The following is a 19,121-nucleotide window of genomic DNA, read 5'->3' as shown; positions in this document are numbered from 1 at the left end:
GACCCGCCACTATCCATGCAGCCCCAAATTGACATGGCTAATCCATCTAGCCTGCACCGCTCCCGATGCTGCATCCCCAATCCAAAGAAACCAAATTTACAGCCCAGGAACAGGCCCTTTGGCCCTCCAAGCCTGAGCTGATCCAATCTACTGTCTAAACCTATCGCTCAATTCCTAAGCATCTACGTTCCTCTGCTCCCCACCTACTCCTGCATCTGTCCAGATGCATCTTAAATGTATCTACTATGCCTGCCTCAACCACCTCTGCTGGCAACGCGTTCCAGACACCCACCACCCTCTGTGTAAAGTACTTACCAAGTGTATCCCCCTTAAACTTTCCACCTCTCACCTTGAAAACGTGACCTCTCGTTATTGAATCCTTCACCCTGGGAAAAAGCTTGTCTCTATCCACCCTGTCTATACCCTTCATGATTTTGTAAACCTCAATCAGGTCCACCCCCCCCCCCCATCTCCTTTTTTCTCGTGAAACCAAACTAAACCTATTAAACCTCTCTCCATAGCTAGCACCTTCCATACCAGGCAACATCCTCATAATTCCTGAAGAAGGGCTTCTGCCCGAAACGTCGATTCTCCTGTTCCCTGGATGCTGCCTGACCTGCTGCGCTTTTCCAGCAACACATTTTCAGCTCTGATCTCCAGCATCTGCAGACCTCACTTTCTCCTCAACATCCTCATAAACCTTCTCTGCACCCTCTCCAAAGCGTCCACATCCTTTTGGTAATGTGGCAACCAGAACTGTACACAGTATTCTAAATGCAGCCGAACCAATGTCTTGTACAATTTTAACATGACCTGCCAGCTCTTTTACTCAATACCCCATCCATTGAAGGCAAGGGGGTAATTGAGAGAAGTTACCGGCAGTTGGTCACTCCTGAGGCTCAGGGTAAGGACAGATGGGTTACAGTCAGGGGGAGGAAAGGGGACAGACAGACAGTGTAGAGATCCCCTGTGGACATTCCCCTCAGCAATAAGTATTTCGTTTTGGATACTGCTGGGGGGGATGACCTACCAGAGGAAAGCCATACCAGTCAGTTCTCTGGCACTGAGCCTGACACTGTGGCCCAGAAAGGAAGGGGACAGAATAGAAAAGCGCCAGTGGTAGGAGACTCGATTGTTAGGAGAATTGACAGGAGATTCTGTGGTCAGGATCGGGATTCCTTAAAGGTATGTTGCCTCCCTGGTGCCAGGGTCTGGGACGTCTCCAATCGAGTGTATAAGATTCTGAAAGGGGAGGGAGAACAGTCAGAAATCGTGTTACATATTGGCAATAATGATATAGCCAGGAAAAGAATTGAGGATATAAAAAGTGATTTCAGGGAGTTAGGGTGGAAGCTGCAGAGCAGGACGAACAGAGTAGTGTTCTCTAGTTTACTACCGGTGCTATGAGATAGCGAGGCAAGGAACAGGGAGCGGGCGCAGCTTAACACGTGGCTGCGCAGCTGGTGTAGGAGGGAGGGCTTCAGATATGTAGATAATTGGGATGCCTTCTGGGGAAGGTGGAACCTGTACAAGAAGGACGGGTTGCATCTGAACTGGAAGGGGACCAATGTCCTGGGTGGAAGGTTTGCTTGAGTGGTTCAGGAGGGTTTAAACTAGTATGGCAGGGGGGTGGGAACCTGAGCTGTACACAGGTGGTGAGAGTTGATGCAGATGAGGCAATAGCAAGAGGTAGACCAGCTAGTGGGAAGGAATTTCCTGGGAAAGAACCAAGGGATCGGTTAAAGTGTGTTTGCTTTAACGCAAGGAGTATCAGAAATAAAAGCGATGAGCTTAGAGCATGGATCAGTACCTGGTGCTATGGTGTTGTGGCCATAACAGAGACGTGGGTTTCTCAGGGGCAGGAATGGTTGCTGGATGTTCCAGGGTTGAGAACATTTAAAAAGAATAGGGAGGGGGGAAAAGAGGAGGGGTTGTAGCACTGCTGATCAGAGAGGGTATCACAGCTACAGAAGTTACTGTTGTTGAGGAGGGTCTGCCTACCGAGTCAGTACGGGTGGAAATTAGGAACAGCAAGGGAGCAGTCACCTCGTTAGGAGTTTACGACAGGCCCCCCCAATAGCAGCAGGGAGATGGAAGAAAGCATAGGTCGGCAGTTTTTGGAAAAGTGTGAATGTAGTAGGGTTGTTGTAATGGATGATTTTAACTTTCCCAATATTGATTGGAACCTCCTTCGAGCAGATGGTTTGGAAGGAGCTGTTTTTGTAAGGTGTGTTCAGGAGGGTTTCCTAACTCAGTATGTTGACAGGCCAACGAGGGGAGAGGCCATTCTAGACTTGGTGTTCGGAAATGAGCCGGGGCAGGTATCAGATCTTGTGGTGGGAGAGCATTTTGGTGATAGTGACCACAACCGCCTCACATTCTACATAGCTATGGAGAAGGAGAGAAGCAGGCACAATGGGAGGTTACTTAATTGGGGAAAAGGAAACTATGATGCTATCAGATGGGAGTTGGGAAGCATGGACTGGGAGCAATTGTTCCATGGTAAAGGCACTATAGACATGTGGAGACTGTTTACGGAACAGTTGTTTCAAGTGATGAATAAATATATCCCTCTGAGACAGGCCAGAAGTGGTAAGATAAAGGAACCTTGGATGACGAGAGCGGAGGAGCTTCTCGTCAAAAGAAAGAAGGCAGCTTATGTAAGGTGGAGGAAGCAAGGGTCTTGCTCAGCTCTAGAGGATTACAGGCAGGCGAGGGCAAGAAAAAGGCTTGGCAGGAAGGATTAGGGAGAATCCAGGCATTTTACACATATGTGATGAATAAGAGAATGATCAAAGAAAGAGTAGGGCCGATCAGGGATAGCATAGGGAACTTGTGTATAGAGTCTGAGGAGGTAGGGGAAGTCATAAATGAGTTTTTTGCTTCTGTCTTTACTAAAGAAAAGGACCTTGTAGTGAATGAAACCATTGAGGAGCAGGTAAGCATGCTGGAATGGATAGAGATTGAGGAAACTGATGTGCTGAAAATTTTGACAAACATTAAGATTGTCAAGCCGCCAGGGCCAGACCAGATTTGTCTTTGGTTCCTTTGGGAAACGAGAAATGTGATTGCTTTGCCGCTTGCGAAGATCTTTGCATCCTCGCTCTCCACTGGAGTCGTACCTGAGGACTGGAGAGAGGCAAATGTAATTCCTCTCTTCAAGAAAGGAAATAGGGAAATCCCCGGCAATTACAGACCAGTCAGTCTCACGTCTGTCGTCTGCAAGGTGTTAGAAAGGATTCTGAGGGATAGGATTTATGACCATCTGGAAGAGCATGGCTTGATTAAATGCAGTCAGCATGGCTTTGTGAGGGGCAGGTCATGCCTCACAAACCTTATCGAGTTCTTTGAGGATATGACTAGGAAAGTTGATGAGGGTCGAGCTGTGGATGTGGTGTATATAGACTTCAGCAAGGCATTTGATAAGGTTCCCCATGGTAGGCTTATCAAAAGGTCAGGAGGAATGGGATACAGGGAAATTTAGCTGTCTGGATACAGAATTGGCTGGTCGACAGAAGACAGTGAGTGGTAGTGGAAGGAAAGTATTCTGCCTGGAAGTCAGTGGCGAGTGGTGTTCCACAGGGCTCTGTTCTTGGGCCTCTACCCTTTGTAATTTTTATTAATGACTTGGATGAGGAGATTGAAGGATGGGTCAGCAAGTTTGCAGACGACACAAAGGTTGACAGTATAGAGGACTGTTGTAGGCTGCAGCGTAACATTGACAGGATGCAGAGATGGGCTGGGAGGTGGCAGATGGAGATCAACCTGGATAAATGTGAAGTGATGCATTTTGGAAGATTGAACTTGAAAGTTGAATACATGATTAAAGACAGGATTCTTGGCAGAGTGGAGGAACAGAGGGATCTTGGTGTGCAAGTATATAGATCCCTTAAAATTGCCACCCAAGTGGACAGGGTTGTTAAGGAAGCATATGGTGTTTTGGCTTTCATCAACAGGGGTATTGAGTTTAAGAGTCGTGAGATCTTGTTGCAGCTCTATAAAATTTTGATTAGACCGCACTTGGAATACTGCGTCCAGTTCTGGTCGCCCAATAATAGGAAAGATGTGGATGCTTTGGAGAGGGTTCAGAGGAGGTTTACCAGGATGCTGCCTGGAATGGAGGGCTTATCTTACGAAGAGAGGTTGACTGAGCTCGGACTTTTATCATTGGAGAAAAGGAGGAGAAGAGGGGACTTAATTGAGGTATACAAGGTAATGAGAGGCATAGATCGAGTTGATAGCCAGAGACGATTTCCCAGGGCAGAAATTGTTAACCAGAGGGGTCATAGTTTTAAGCGGAAAGTACAGAGGGGATGTCAGAGGCGGGTTCTTTACGCAGAGAGTTGTAAGAGCATGGAATGTGTTGCCAGCAGCAGTTGTGGGGGCGAGGTCATTGGGGATATTTAAGAGACTCCTGGACATGCATATGGTCACAGAAATTTGAGGGTGAATACATGAGGATCAGTGGTCAGCACAACATCATGGGCTGAAGGGCCTGTTCTGTGCTGTTCTCTGGCTGTACTGTTCTATGTTCTGTATGCCTTCTTGACCACTCTATCGACCTGTGCAGCCACCTTCTGGGTACAATGGACCTGGACTCCCAGATCTCTCTGCTCATCAACTTTTTCCAAGGCTCTTCCGTTCATGGTGTAATTTGCTCTAGGATTAGACTTCCCAAAATGCATCACCTCACATTTGCCCGGATTGAACTCCATCTGCCACTTTTCCGCCCAACTTTCCAGTCTATCTATATCCTCCTGTATTTTTTGACAGTCCCTTATACTTTCTGCAACTCCACCAACCTTCATGTCCTCAGCAAACTTGCTGATCATACCAACAGTGCCCTCTCCCAGATCATTTATGTATATCACAAACAACAGTGGCCCCAACACTGACCCCTGTGGAACACCACTGGTCACCTTTCTCCATTTCGAGATACTCCCTTCAACTACTACTGTCTGTCTCCTGTTGCTCATCCAGATCTTTATCCACCTAGCTAGAACACCCTGCACACCATGTGACTTCACTTGCTCCATTAGTTTACCATGGGGAACCTTATCAAACACCTTACTGAAGTCCATGTGTATGACATCAACAGCCCTTCCTTCATTTCTCAACTTGGTCACTTCATCAAATAACTCTATTAAGTTGGTAAGGCACGATCTCTCCCACACCCCCCTGCACAAAACCATGGTGCCTATCACTGATAAGCCCATTATTTTCTAAGTATAAATAGATCCTATCCCTCTGTACCTTCTCCAGCAACTTTCCTTCCACCGATATCAGACTTACTGGTCTGTAGTTACCCGGAATATCCCTACTGCCCTTCTTGCACAGGGGGACAACATGAGCAACCCTCCAGTCCTCCAGCACCTCACCTTTGTTTAAGGATGCCACAAAGGTATCTATCAGGCCCCAGCTATTTCCTCTCCCGTCTCCCTCAGCAACCTGGGATAGATTCCATCTGGTCCTGGGGATTTGTCCACCTTAATAACCTCTAGCCTACCCAACACATCTTCCCTACTTATGTCAACGTGATCCAGACTAATCAAACTTCTATCTCTAATCTCAACATTCATCATGTCCCTCTCCTCAAACACTGATGCAAAGTAATCATTCAGAATCTCACCCATTTTCTCAGGTTCGACACACAGCTTTCCTTCCTTATCCTTTAGTGGACCAACCTTTTCTCTAGTTACCCCCTTGCTTCTTATATAAGAATAAAATGCTTTGGGATTCTCCTTAATTCTGCTCGCTAAAGCTATTTCATGACCCCTTTTAGCCTGCTTGATTCCTCGTTTAAGACTGGTCCGACTCTTCCGATATTCCTCCAGGGCCCATTCTGTTCTTAGCTTATGTATGCTTCCCTTTTCCTCTTGGCTTGTTGTACGATTTCTCCTGTCATCCACGGTTCATGAATCTTGCCTTTCCTATCCTTTGCCTTCAATGGGACATGCCTATCCTGCACTATTTTTTTCCTATCTTTGAAAGTGTCCCACATATCAAATGTGGACTTCCCTTCAAATAGCTGTGTCCAATCCACATTTCCCAGCTCCTGCCTCATTTTGATATAATTGGCTTTGGCCCAGTTTAGTACTCCTTCCTTAGGACCACTCTCATCTTTGTCTACGAGTATTCTAAAACTTACAGAATTGTGGTCACTGTTCCCAAAAAAATCCCCCACCACAACCTCTACCACCTGGCCTGGCTCATTCCCCAACACCAGGTCCAATATGGCCCCTTCCCTCGTCGGGCGATTGATATGCTGCTCCAGAAAACTCTCCTGGACGCTTCTTAGAAATCCTGCCCGATCCAGACCTCTGATGCTAAGTATATCCCAGTCAATGTTGGGAAAATTAAAATCTCCCATCACCACTACCCTGTTACCTCTACAACTTTCCATAATCTGCTTACATATTTGTTTTTCTATCTCATGTTCACTGTTGGGAGGCATATAATACAGCCCCAACAATGTAGCTGCACCCTTCTTATTTCTCAGCTAACCCATAATGCCTCACTACCCAAGCCCTCCATAATGTCCTCCTTTAGCACAGCCATGATATCATCCCTGACCAGCAATTCAACCTTCCTGCTTTTACTTCCCTCCCTGTCCTGAATTGAAGCATCTATATCCTGGAACATTTAGTTGCCAATCATGCCCTTCCTTCAACCAAGTCTCTGTGATTGCAATAACGTCATACTCCCAGGCACCAATCCAAGCCCTAAGTTCATCTGCCTTACCCACTTTGCTCCTTGCATTAAAGTAGATGCACTTCAAGCCAACAGTTCTTTTGTATTCATCCTCTCTCTGCCTACTCTTCCCCTTATTAATGCTAATTTCATGACTCTTAGAGTCTCTAGTTTCCACCTCGCTGTCTACTTGTCTTCTCTTCTGGTTCCCAGTCCCCTGCCACATTAGTTTAAAACCTCCCCAACAGCAATAGCAAAATCTCCCCAAAGGACATTGGTTCCGATCTGGTTCAGGTGTAGAAGAAAGTGAGAACTGCAGATGCTGGAGATCAGAGCTGAAAATGTATTGCTGGAAAAGCGCAGCAGGTCAGGCAGCATCCAAGGAGCAGGAGAATCAACGTTTCGGGCATGAGATTTCCTGAAGAAGGGCTCATGCCCGAAACGTCGATTCTCCTGCTCCTTGGATGCTGTCTGACCTGCTGCGCTTTTCCAGCAACACATTTTCAGTTCTGGTTCAGATGTAGGCCATCCATTTTCTAATAGTCCCACCTTCCCCAGAACTTGTCCCAATGTCCAACAAATCTGAAGTCCTCCCTCCTACACCATCTCTCAAGTCACGTGTTCATCCTGCCTATATTTTCATTTCTACGCTGGCTAGCATGTGGCACTGGTAGTAATCCCGAGATCACTACCTTTGAGGCCCTCCACTTTAACTTCTCTCCGAGCTAATTGAATTCTTCTTTCAGGACCTCATCTCATTTTTCTACTTATATCGTTGGTGCCTATATGCACCAAGACAACTGGCTGTTCACCCTCCCCTTTTAGAATGCTCTGCAGCCAATCGGTGACATCCCTGACCCGAGCACCTGGGAGGCAACATACACCCGGGAGTCCCATTTTTGGCCACACAACTGCCTATCTACTCCCCTTACAATAGAATCCCCATGACTATGGCCCTTTTTCCCGCCCTTCTGAACAGCAGTGCCTGCCACGGTGCCATGACCTTGGCACCTGCTGCCCTCCCCTGGTGAGCCATCACCCTGACAGTATCCAAAACGGTGTACCTGTTTTGGAGGGAGATGACCACAGGGGACACCTACACTGCCTTCGTATTCTTTTTCTGCCTTTTGGTCACCATTCACTGCCTCCCTCCACAATTCTAACCTGCGGTGTGACCAGTTCACTAAACGTGCTATCCACGACCTCCTCAGCACCGCGGATGCTCCACAGTGAGTCCATCCACAGCTCCAGAGCCGTCATATGGTCAAACAACAGCTGCAACTGGACACACTTCTTGCAAGTGTAAGATGCACATGCCACGGGTCTGAGATCCCCTGCCATTGTCAGCTTAGCTTTATATCACCTAACTAAAACCAAACAATGCACTTAAATATATGAAAAAGAAAGAATATAAGCCTTACCTTATAGAGTCTTTTTCTTCCGGTCAGAGGAGGGGGGCGGGATGGAGATACTAGATGTGTAGTACCTCTGGTTTAGCCGCTGCCCAAATATATACTAATTCCTTACCTTCCTGGTGCTCTCCTGGTTTCCATCTCCGCTGTGTCTCCCGCTGCTCCCGGACAGGAAAAGGGGGAAAACTTACCCTACCTGGCAGCCCTCGCTTCTCTCCTCGCCGCTCTGTAAAAATCATTGATGAAGGTGAAGGCGTGCTGGCTAGGCCATCCCTTAATTGCTCAAAAGGCAGTTTGAGTCAGCCACTGGGGATCTGGAATCGCATAGTCCAGACCAGGTAAGGATTGGCTGTTTCCTTCCGAAAGAAGATTAGTGAACCAAATGGGTTTTTCCACAATGGATTTATGGTCATCATTCATAGAGTCATAGAGATGTACAGCACTGAACAGACCCTTCGGTCCATGCTGACCAGATATACCAACCCAATCTAGTCCCACCTGCCAGCACCCAATTCATATCCATCCAAATCCTTCCCATTCAACTATTTATCAAGATGCCCTTTAAATGCTGTAGTCGTCTCCATCACTTCCTCTGGCATTACACGTACGACCCACCATGTGGAAAAAGTTGCACTTTAATCTCTCCTATCTTTCCCCTCTCACCCTAAACCTATGCCCTCTAGTTCTGGACTCCCCACCCCAGGGAAAGGACCTTGTCTATTTACCCTATCAGTGTCCGTCATGATTTTATAAACTTCTATATGTCATCCATCAGCCACCGACACTCCAGGGAAAACAAACCCAGGCTATTCAGCCTCTTCCTATAGCTCAAATCCTCCAACCCTGGCAACATCCTTGTAAATCTTTTAGAACGTAGAAAATTACAGCACAGAACAGGCCCTTCGGCCCACAATGTTGTGCTGAGGATTAATCCTAATGTAAAATATAATAACTTAACCTACGCACTCCTCAATTCACTGCTATCCATGTGCATGTACAGCATTCGCTTAAATGTCCCTAAACCTATGCCCTCTAGTTCTGGACTCCACCACTGCTTCCACCACCACCGCTGGCAATGCATTCACAAATCTCTGCGTAAAGAACCTTCCACTGACGTCTCCTCCATACCTTCATCCTAATATTTTAAAACGATGACCCTTCGTGCCAATCAATCCTGCCCTGGGGAAAAGTCTCTGGCTGTTGACTCTATCCAAGCCTCTCATTACCTTGTATACCTCGATCAGGTCTCCTCTCTTCCTCCTTCTCTCCAGAGGAAAAAGTCTGAGCTTATTCAATCTTTCTTCGTAAGGCAAGCCCTCCAGTCCAGGCAGCATCCTGCTAAACCTTCTTTGCAAAATGCATCACTTCACATTTATCCAGGCTGAACTCCATCTGTTATTTCTCAACCCAGCTCTGCATCCTGTCTATGTCGCGCTGCAGCCTGCAGTCGCCCTCAATACTGTCAACGGAACCTCCAACCTTTGTGTCATCGGCAAATTTACTAACCCACCCCTCAACCTCCTCGTCCAAGTCATTTATAAAAATTACAAAGAGTAGAGGCCTAAGAACAGAGCCCTGCGGGACCCCACTCACCACTGACCTCCAGGCAGAATACTTCCCATCTACAACCACTCTGCCTTCTATCAGCCAGCCAATTCTGAATCCAGATACCCAAATCTCCCTGTATCCCATACCTCCTGACTTTATGAATCAGCCTTCCCTTGGGAACCTTATCAATTGCCTTGCTGAAGTACGTATACACCACATCCACTGCTCGACCATCGTCGACGTGTCTCAAAGAGCTCAATAAGATTTGTGAGGCATGACCTGCCCCTCACAAAGCCATGCTGACTGCCTTTAATCACACTATGCTTTTCCAAATAGTCCTAAATCCTATCCCTCAGAGTTCACTCCAAAACCTTGCTGACCACAGACGTAAGACTGACTAGCCTGTGATTGCCAGGGATTTCCCTATTCCCTTTCTTGAAAAGAGGAACAACATTCGCCTCCTTCCAATCGTCTGGTACAATTCCCATGGAGAGTGAGGAAGCAAAGACCTTTGCCAGCGGCTTAGCAACTTCCTTTCTCGCTTCCTGGAGTAGCATAGGATAAATCTGGTCTAGCCCTGGGGTCATGTCAGTCTTATTGATTGCTAAAATTTCCAGCACATCAACTTCATCAGTCTTGATCTGTTCAAGGAGAAAGTGAGGTCTGCAGATGCTGGAGATCAAAGTTGAAACTTTATTGCTGGAACAGCACAGCAGGTCAGGCAGCATCCAGGGAACAGGAGATTCAGCCTTCCCATTCCTGAAGAAGGGCCTGTGCCCGAAACGTCGAATCTCCTGTTCCCTGGATGCTGCCTGACCTGCTGTGCTGTTCCAGCAATAAAGTTTCAACCTTGATCTGTTCAAGCCTGTTTCCCAGCTCCTCAAAGTTCTCATTCACAACAAGATCCCTTTTCTTAGTGAAAACCAAAACAAAAACACTAATTTAGGGCTTCCCCTATCCGCTCAGACTCCACGCACAAGTTCCCGACGCTATCCCTGATCGGCCCTACCTTCTCCTCATCCATCATGTTTGAGTAAAATATGAGTTTTGAGAAGATTTGGAGCTCAGGTTGAGGTTCTGGATGTGGGTTTGCTCGCTGAGCTGGAAGGTTCATTTCCAGATGGTTATTCACCCTACTAGGTAACTTCAGTGGGCCTCAGGTGAAACACTGCTGAGAGTTCCAGCTTTCTTTTAAATGTTTGCGTTTCTTTGGGTTGGGGATGTTATTTCCTGTGGTGAAGTCACTTCCTGTTCTTTTTCTCAGAGGCTGGTAGATGGGGTCAAACTCTGTGTTTGTTGATAGAGTTCCGGTTGGAATGCCATGCTTCTAGGAATTTTAGTGCATGTCTCTGTTTGGCTTGTCCTTGGATGGAAATCTTTTTGTATCATGGTAGCCCACAAACCCACCAACACACTGTGAGAAACAAAGCTCACAATATAATAAATTTCAGTCCGAGTTAAATTCTGAAGCAGCGAATTTTATTGAAATGGTCTTGCAAGAAGGGGCGTCTATCAAGTAGGCACCCCGATCCACAAATTATTCTACAATTTATACAGTTTAATTCTTGGTACTTCACCGTTTACCTCATTGGCCTTCAAACCTATCAATATTCCTTACTGTGTTCTGCCCCTGCCCAGCTGTGCTCCGCCCTTGTTTACTTCTCCCCCTATTCCAAGCCAGGCGACCCTCCCCTCTATAAGTGACTTGGGTCGCTTCAGTGCCGACATGAGGGACATTTGCAGAGCTTGGCATATCTTGATGTTCTTTTTCACCTTATCTATTTATCTGTAACATCTTCCATTGTTTGCAGGCACGTTTCATTCTTGTATGCACATTTTAGCTAGCTCAGAAGAAACTGTATCCCTTTACATAGTCTTCATTCGTGTATGCACATTTTAGCTAACTCAGCTCTTTGCTGAAACAATTATATACTGATGTTAATAAGCAATTATGGTTGCTGATGTTAATAAGCAATTATGGTTGCCGAAGTAACACTGTTTTACCTATATCCCACAACACTAAAACAGCAGCTAATGAACTTGAAAGACCCTATACAGACAACAAGCAAAACGAATGTCATTTACAAAATACCATGCAAGGACTGGAACAAACACTACATTGGATAAACAGACAGAAAACTAGCCACCAGGATACCTGAGCACTAACTCGCCACAAAAAGACATGACCCCCCTCTCACTAGTATCCTTATATACAGATGAGGAAAGACACCACTTCGACTGGGACAACACATCCATCCTGTACTTCCCAACTCCTGTTTGATAGCATCATAATTTCCTTTTCTGAACCCTTTCAAGTTTCACAACATCTTTCCGATAGGAAGGAGACCAGAACTGCATGCAACATTCCAACAGTGGCCTAACCAAGGTCCTGTACAGCCACAACATGACCCCCCAACTCCTGTACTCAATACTCTGACCAATAAAAGAAAGCATACCAAACGCCTTCTTCACTATCCTATCTACCTGCGACTCCACTTTCAAGGAACTATGAACCTGCACTCCAAGGTCTCCTTGTTCAGCAACACTCCCCAGGACCTTAAATTACATGTACAAGTCCTGCTCTGATTTTCTTTTCCAAATTGCAGCACCGCATTTATCTGACTTAAAGTCGTTCTACCAATCCTCAGCACATTGGTCCATCTGATCAAGATCCTGTTGTACTCACAGATAACCTTCTTCGCTGTCCACTGCACCTTCAATTTTCATGTCATCTGCAAACTTACTCACTATACCTCCTATATTCATATCCACGTCATTTATATAAATGACAAAAAGTAGTGAACCCAGCATCGCTCCTTGTGGCACTTCACTGTTCACAGGCCTCCAGTCTGAAAGGTCACCCTCCACCACCACACTCTGGATGGGTATATGAATAGGAAGGGTTTGGAGGGGTATGGGCCATGTGCTGGCAAATGGGACCAGATTAGGTTGGATATCTGGTTGGCATGGATGAGTTGACTATGACCAGGCCTTTCTCATCTCTAAATAGGCTCCTCTCCTCTCTGATCAACCACTGCTCCTGAATGGCCAGCCCCTGTGCCTCCTTGTTTGCCTCTCCCACTTCCCTGGTGAATCTTCCCCAGGGAACACAGGAACAGAAGCAGACCATTCAGCCCCTCAAGCCTGTTCCATTATTCAATGAGATCATGGCTGATGTCTTGCTAGAAACATGCGTTTGGCCAGGACGAACAAAGATTTTATGATATTCAGAAAAAAACACTGAGCACTCTGACAATTGGGATTAATTGTTGTGTGGAATGATATCGGCTGAAGTGTTTGATGTTTTTCTTACCATTTTCTCTTCGATTACAGACAATCCATCTGTGTCTGGGATGGCTGACATGGATTATCCTCTCCAAGGACCTGGACTGCTGTCGCTCCCCAGCCTCCCAGAGATCAGCCCTATTCGGAGAGTCCCCCTGCCCCCAGAATTGGTGGAACAGTTTGGACGTATCTTTTTGTGTTTGTCGGTCAGGGAGTGAAGCACGATGTGGCATTTGCACTGCTGCTGGTGTATAGTAATAATGTGCAAAGATTAATAATTTGTGTGTGTGTGTGTGTGTGTGTGTGTGTAAGCTGCACTGGCTGTCAATCATCCGTAGTAGCAGCTTGTCCTTCTGCTTCATCTTTCAATGCTTGACTTTGCACTCGTTCTTTACCTCACCAGGTGTCACATGCTCCCTCTCTCCTGTGCACGCTCTTTCTCTTGTACTTGAATTGTCATTAATATAAATGATTTGGATGAGACTATAGGAGGCATGGTTAGCAAATTTGCGATTGATACTAAAGTTGGTGTTGTAGTGGGCAGTAAAGAAGTCTATGAGTACAACTTGGTCTTGATCAACTGGACCAGTGGGCGGAGGAATGGCAGATGGAGTTTAATGTTAGTCGTTGTAATTTGGTAAGACAATGCATGGCAGACACACAGTTAATGATTAGGCAGTGTCGCCAAAGAGAGAGGCTTCAGGATACAAGTACATAGTTCCTTGAAAGTGGTGTCACAGACAGATAAGATGGTGAAGAAGGCATTTGGCACACTTGTCTTCATTGGTCAGAGCACTGAGTACAAGAGTTAGATTGTCATATTACGGCTGTACAACATATTGGTAAGGCCACATTTAGAACATAGAAAAATACAGCGCAGTACAGGCCCTTTGGCTTTCGATGTTGCGCCGGTTCATGCCCACCTAACATACACTAGCCCACTATCCTCCATATGCCTATCCAATGCCCGCTTAAATGCCCATAAAGAGGGAGAGTCCACCACTGCTACTGGCAGGGCATTCCATGAACTCACGACTCGCTGAGTAAAGAACCTACCCCTAACATCTATCCTATACCTACCACCCCTTAATTTAAAGCTATGCCCCCTCGTAATAGCTGACTCCATACATGGAAAAAGGTTCTCATGGTCAACCCTATCTAACCCCCTAATCATCTTGTACACCTCAATCAAGTCACCCCTAAACCTTCTTTTCTCTAATGAAAACAGCCCCAAGTGCCTCAGCCTTTCCTCATACGATCTTCTACCGTACCAGGCAACATCCTGGTAAACCTCCTCTGCACCCGTTCCAGTGCCTCCACATCCTTCCTATTGTATGGCGACCAAAACTGCACACAATATTCCAGATGCGGCCGCACCAGAGTCTTATATAACTGCAACATGATCTCAGGACTCCGGAACTCAATTCCTCTACCGATAAAAGCCAGTACGCCATATGCCTTCTTCACCACACTATTTACCTGAGTGGCAACTTTCAGAGATCTGTGTACATGAACACCAAGATCCCTCTGCTCATCCACACTACCAAGTACCCCGTCTTTTTGTTACTCTTACCAAAGTGAATCACCTCACACTTACCCACATTGAACTCCATCTGCCACCTTTCTGCCCAGCTCTGCAACTTATCTATATCCCGCTGTAACCTGACACATCCTTCCTCACCGTCAACAACTCCACCAACTTTCGTATCATCCGCAAACTTGCTCACCCAACCTTCTAACCCCTCCTCCAGGTCATTTATAAAAATGACAAACAGCAATGGTCCCAAAACAGAACCTTGCGGAACACCGCTAGTAACTGCACTCCAGGATGAACCTTTACCATCAACTACTACCCTCTGTCTTCTTCCAACCAGCCAATTCCTAATCCAAACCTCCAACTCACCCTCAATGCCATACCTCCATATTTTTTGCAGTAGTCTACCATGGGGAACCTTATCAAACGCCTTACTAAAATCCATATACACCACATCTACCACTTTACCCTCGTCCACCTCCTTAGTCACCTTCTCAAAGAATTCAATAAGGTTTGTGAGGCACGACCTGCCCTTCACAAAACCATGCTGACTATCCTTGATCACATTATTCCTATCCAGGTGTTCATAAATCCTATCCCTTACAATTCTCTCTAAGACTTTGCCCACAACAGAAGTGAGACTCACCGGCCTATAGTTACTAGGGTTATCCCTACTCCCCTTCTTGAACAAGGGAACCACATTTGCTAGCCTCCAATCTTCTGGCACTACTCCTGTAGACAACGAGGACATAAAAATCAAGGCGAATGGCTCTGCAATCTCCTCCCTTGCTTCCCAGAAAATCCTAGGATAAATGCCATCAGGCCCAGGGGACTTATCTATTTTCATCCTTTCCAGAATTTCCAACACCTCTTCCCTATATACCTCAAAGCCGTCCATTCTAATTAATTGTGACTCAATATTCACATTGACAACAATGTCCTGTTCCTGAGTGAATACTGACGAAAAGTATTCATTCAGTGTCTCCCCAATCTCTTCAGCCTCCACACGCAACATCCCACTACTATCCTTGACTGGACCTATTCCTACCCTAGTCATTCTTTTATTCCTGACATACCTATAGAAAGCCTTAGGGTTTTCCCTAATCCTACCAACTAAGGACCTTTCATGTCCCCTCCTTGCTGCTCTTAGCTCTCTCTTCAGGTCCTTTCTGGCTACCTTATAACTCTCAATCGCCCCAATTGAACCTTCACGCCTCATCTTTACATAGGCCTCCCTCTTCCATTTAATAAGGGATTCCAATTCCTTATTAAACCACGGCTCCCTCACACGACCCTTTCCTCCCTGGCTGACAGGTACATACTTATCAAGGACACTCAATAGTTGCTCCTTGAACAAGCTCCACATATCAATTGTGCCCATGCCTTGAAGCCTACTTTTCCAAGCCACGCATCCTAGGTCGTGCCTCACTGCATCATAATTTCCCTGCCCCCAGCTATAATTCTTGCCCTGTAGTGCACACTTATCCCTCTCCATCACTAGAGTAAAAGTCACCGAATTATGGTCACTGTCCCCAAAGTGCTCACCTACCTCCAATTCTAACACCTGGTCTGGTTCGTTACCCAGAACCAAATCCAGTATGGCCTCACCTCTTGTTGGCCTGTCTACATATTGTGTCAGGAAACCCTCCTGCACACATTGGACAAACACCGACCCATCTAACGAACTCGAGCTATAGCTTTCCCAGTCAATATCTGGAAAGTTAAAGTCCCTCATAACAACCACCCTATTACTTTCACTCTTCTCCTGAATAATCCTCGCAATCCTTTCTTCTACGTCTCTAGGACTATTAGGAGGCCTGTAAAAAAACTCCTAACAGGGTGAGCTCACCTTTCCTATTCCTAACCTCAGCCCAAACTACCTCAGATGGCGAGTCTTCATCCATCGTCCTTTCCACCGCTGTAATACTATCTTTGACAAGCAATGCCACACCTCCCCCTCTTTTACCCCAACCTCTGACCCTACTAAAACATTTAAACCCTGGAACCTGCAACAGCCAATCCTGTCCCTGTTCTACCCATGTCTCCGTAATAGCCACAACATCACTTCAAGCCACTTTCCTGTTTACAGGCACCCTCCTTTGAGATTGATGCCATGTTCCTAACCTCCCTACACTCCAGGTCCTGCACCCTAAAGCTACAGTCTAGGTTCCCATGCCCCTGCAGTTCGTTTAAACCCCCCCCAAGAGCACTAGTAAACCTCCCCCCAAGGATACTGGTGCCCCTCAGGTTCAGGTGTAGACCATCCTGTTTATAGAGGTCCCACCTTCCCCAGAAAGAACCCCAGTTATCCAAATACCGGAATCCCTCCCTCCAATTTGGAGCATGCATGCAATTCTGGTCACCTTGCTCTATGTTATTAAAATGGAAAAGGCGCAAGAATGTAACTGAGACTGGAAGCTTTGAGTTATAAGGAGAAACTGGATAGGCTTGGACTTTTCTCCTTGGAACATAGGAGGCTGAGCGGTGACCTTATAGAGATTTATAAAATCATGAAGGGCTTAGATAAGGTGAATAGACAGGTTTTTTGTCTAGGGCATTTCCAAAACTAGAGGACATAGATAGAAGGTGAGAGGAGAAAGATTAAAAAGGGATATGAAAGGCAACGTTTTCACAGCGAGGTGCACTTACGGTCTGAGTGTAACACTTTAAAGAGATTTGGACAGGTACATGGAAAGGAAAGGTTTGGGTGAAATGGGCCAAACTCAGGCATTTGGGACCAGTTCTGTTCAGGAAACCTGTTCAACATGCACAATCTGCGTCGAATGCCCTGTTTCTGTGCTGTTGACCTATCTGACTTCCTTTCCTGCATGTGCCCTCCCTCTCTTCCCCCTGCAGGCGCTTGCTCTCTCCTGCGCTCGTGTTGTCTTTTTCTCCCCCACCATGTGCTCTTTCTGCCCACCCAAACCCCCTTCTGTCTTGCCCATGCGATCTTTCACTCTAGTGCATGCACTCTGTCACGTGTCACCCTCGGTCACTCTTGGGGTTCAGTGTCACTCCTGGGCACTCATGTTTTTGTCTTCTGCATCTTGGTGATTTAGTCAGTTCCTTACATCTATTGCAGATATGCAATGCAATTGTATGATGGGGGTTTTCCCTGAAATTGGCAAGGCTTGGCTCACTATTGATAGTGACATCTTCATGTGGAATTATGAGGATGGGTAAGTAGAGCCCTCAACAAGAATGGCCTGTCTGTGGGCTTTGTTGGGTAGCTCGAGTCACAAATCACAAAGGAATGAAAGCCATGGAGATGATATAATGTTTGTATTGGAGTTGGAATAATCCACAATAAGCAGTACAATTTCAGAAAGAGAGCCCTGCTGCTGTACTCGAACTGCCATGCTATGAAGGCCAGCACGTCACTTTGTTTCCTCACCACCTGTTGCACCTGCATGCTTATTGTTAGTGACAGGTGTGTGAGGAATCTAAAGTCTTGTTGTATGTCCCCCTTTCCAATCTATTGCCACAAGATAGTATTCCTTCCTGTTATTACTCCCAAAGAAGACAGTCCTGTTGTTGGGTGGTTTGAAACACATCAAGGTAGACAGGTCCCCACATCCTAAAGGGATTTATCTCAGAATACTGAGAGGGGAAATTGCTGAGGTCTTGTTGTGCCTTTGGTCACTGGTAGTGAGGTTATTGGAGAAGATTCTTAGAGACAGGGTTTTTTCAGATTTGGAAAAACATGGACTGAGTCGTGACATAGTAGCTTGGCTTTGTATTGCGGAGGTTGTGACTCTAACTTGATTGAGTTGTTTGAACAAGTGACAAAAATGATTGAGCGCAGAATGGTGAATGTTGTCCACGTGGATTTTAGAAAGGCCTTTCACAAGCCAATACAAAAGGTGAAGTCACACGAAATCTGCAGTGAAGCTGGTAAGATGGATACAGAACTGGCTTAGTCATAGAAGACAGTGGCGTTGGAAGAGTGTTTTTCTGACAGGATCTGTTACCACTGATAATCTGCAGGGATCAATGTTGAGACCCGTGTTGTTTGTAATACATATAACTGGTTTGAATGAGAATGTATGTGGCTTGTAAATTTGTAGATGATAAGAAGTTGGAGGGAGTTGCAGATAGCGACCGATTGTCAGAGGATACAGCAGGAGAAAGACAGGTTAAAAACAGTGGTGGAGAAATGGCAGGTGGAATTTAATCCAGATAAATACAGGGCAATAAATTTTGAAAGGTCTGATGCAGGAGGCAAGTATACAGTAAAATGTTTAGAAACATGAACATACTGAAAGATCTATGCGTACAGGTCCACAGTTCCCCAAAAGTGACAACATAACTGGATAAGATGGTCAAGAAGGCATATGGCATGCTTGCTTTCATTGATAGACGCATTGGGAAGAAGAATTGACAAGTTATATTGCAAGGTAAAAAATTCCTCCGCCTCCGCCGTATCTGCTCCCAGGAGGACCAGTTCCACCACAGAACACACCAGATGGCCTCCTCCTTTAGAGACCGCAATTTCCCTTCCCACGTGGTTAAAGATGCCCTCCAACGCATCTCGTCCACATCCCGCACCTCTGCCCTCAGACCCCACCCCTCCAACCGTAACAAGGACAGAACGCCCCTGGTGCTCACCTTCCACCCTACCAACCTTCGCATAAACCAAATCATCCGCCGAC

General features: G+C 46.1%; 1 protein-coding gene across 1 annotated transcript in view; it reads left to right on the top strand.

The window, feature by feature from the left end:
* The window catches only part of nup155 (nucleoporin 155), a 206,695-nt gene that overhangs the window by 1,145 nt on the left and 186,429 nt on the right, over window positions 1-19,121 (top strand). Inside the window, exons 3-4 of the mRNA XM_087975422.1 lie at window positions 12,984-13,121; window positions 17,552-17,648. Coding sequence (XP_087831548.1) covers window positions 12,984-13,121; window positions 17,552-17,648 — 235 coding nt within the window. The remainder of the gene's footprint in view (window positions 1-12,983; window positions 13,122-17,551; window positions 17,649-19,121) is intronic.

The sequence above is a fragment of the Chiloscyllium plagiosum genome, unplaced genomic scaffold, assembly GCF_037043375.1.
Source record: "Chiloscyllium plagiosum isolate Xiang-an unplaced genomic scaffold, Cpla_swu_hap1 HiC_scaffold_2, whole genome shotgun sequence".
In the NCBI taxonomy this organism is placed as follows: Eukaryota; Metazoa; Chordata; class Chondrichthyes; order Orectolobiformes; family Hemiscylliidae; genus Chiloscyllium; species Chiloscyllium plagiosum.
The sequence above is the reverse complement of the archived record's forward strand: the minus strand, read 5'-3'. Positions and strand labels throughout refer to the sequence as shown.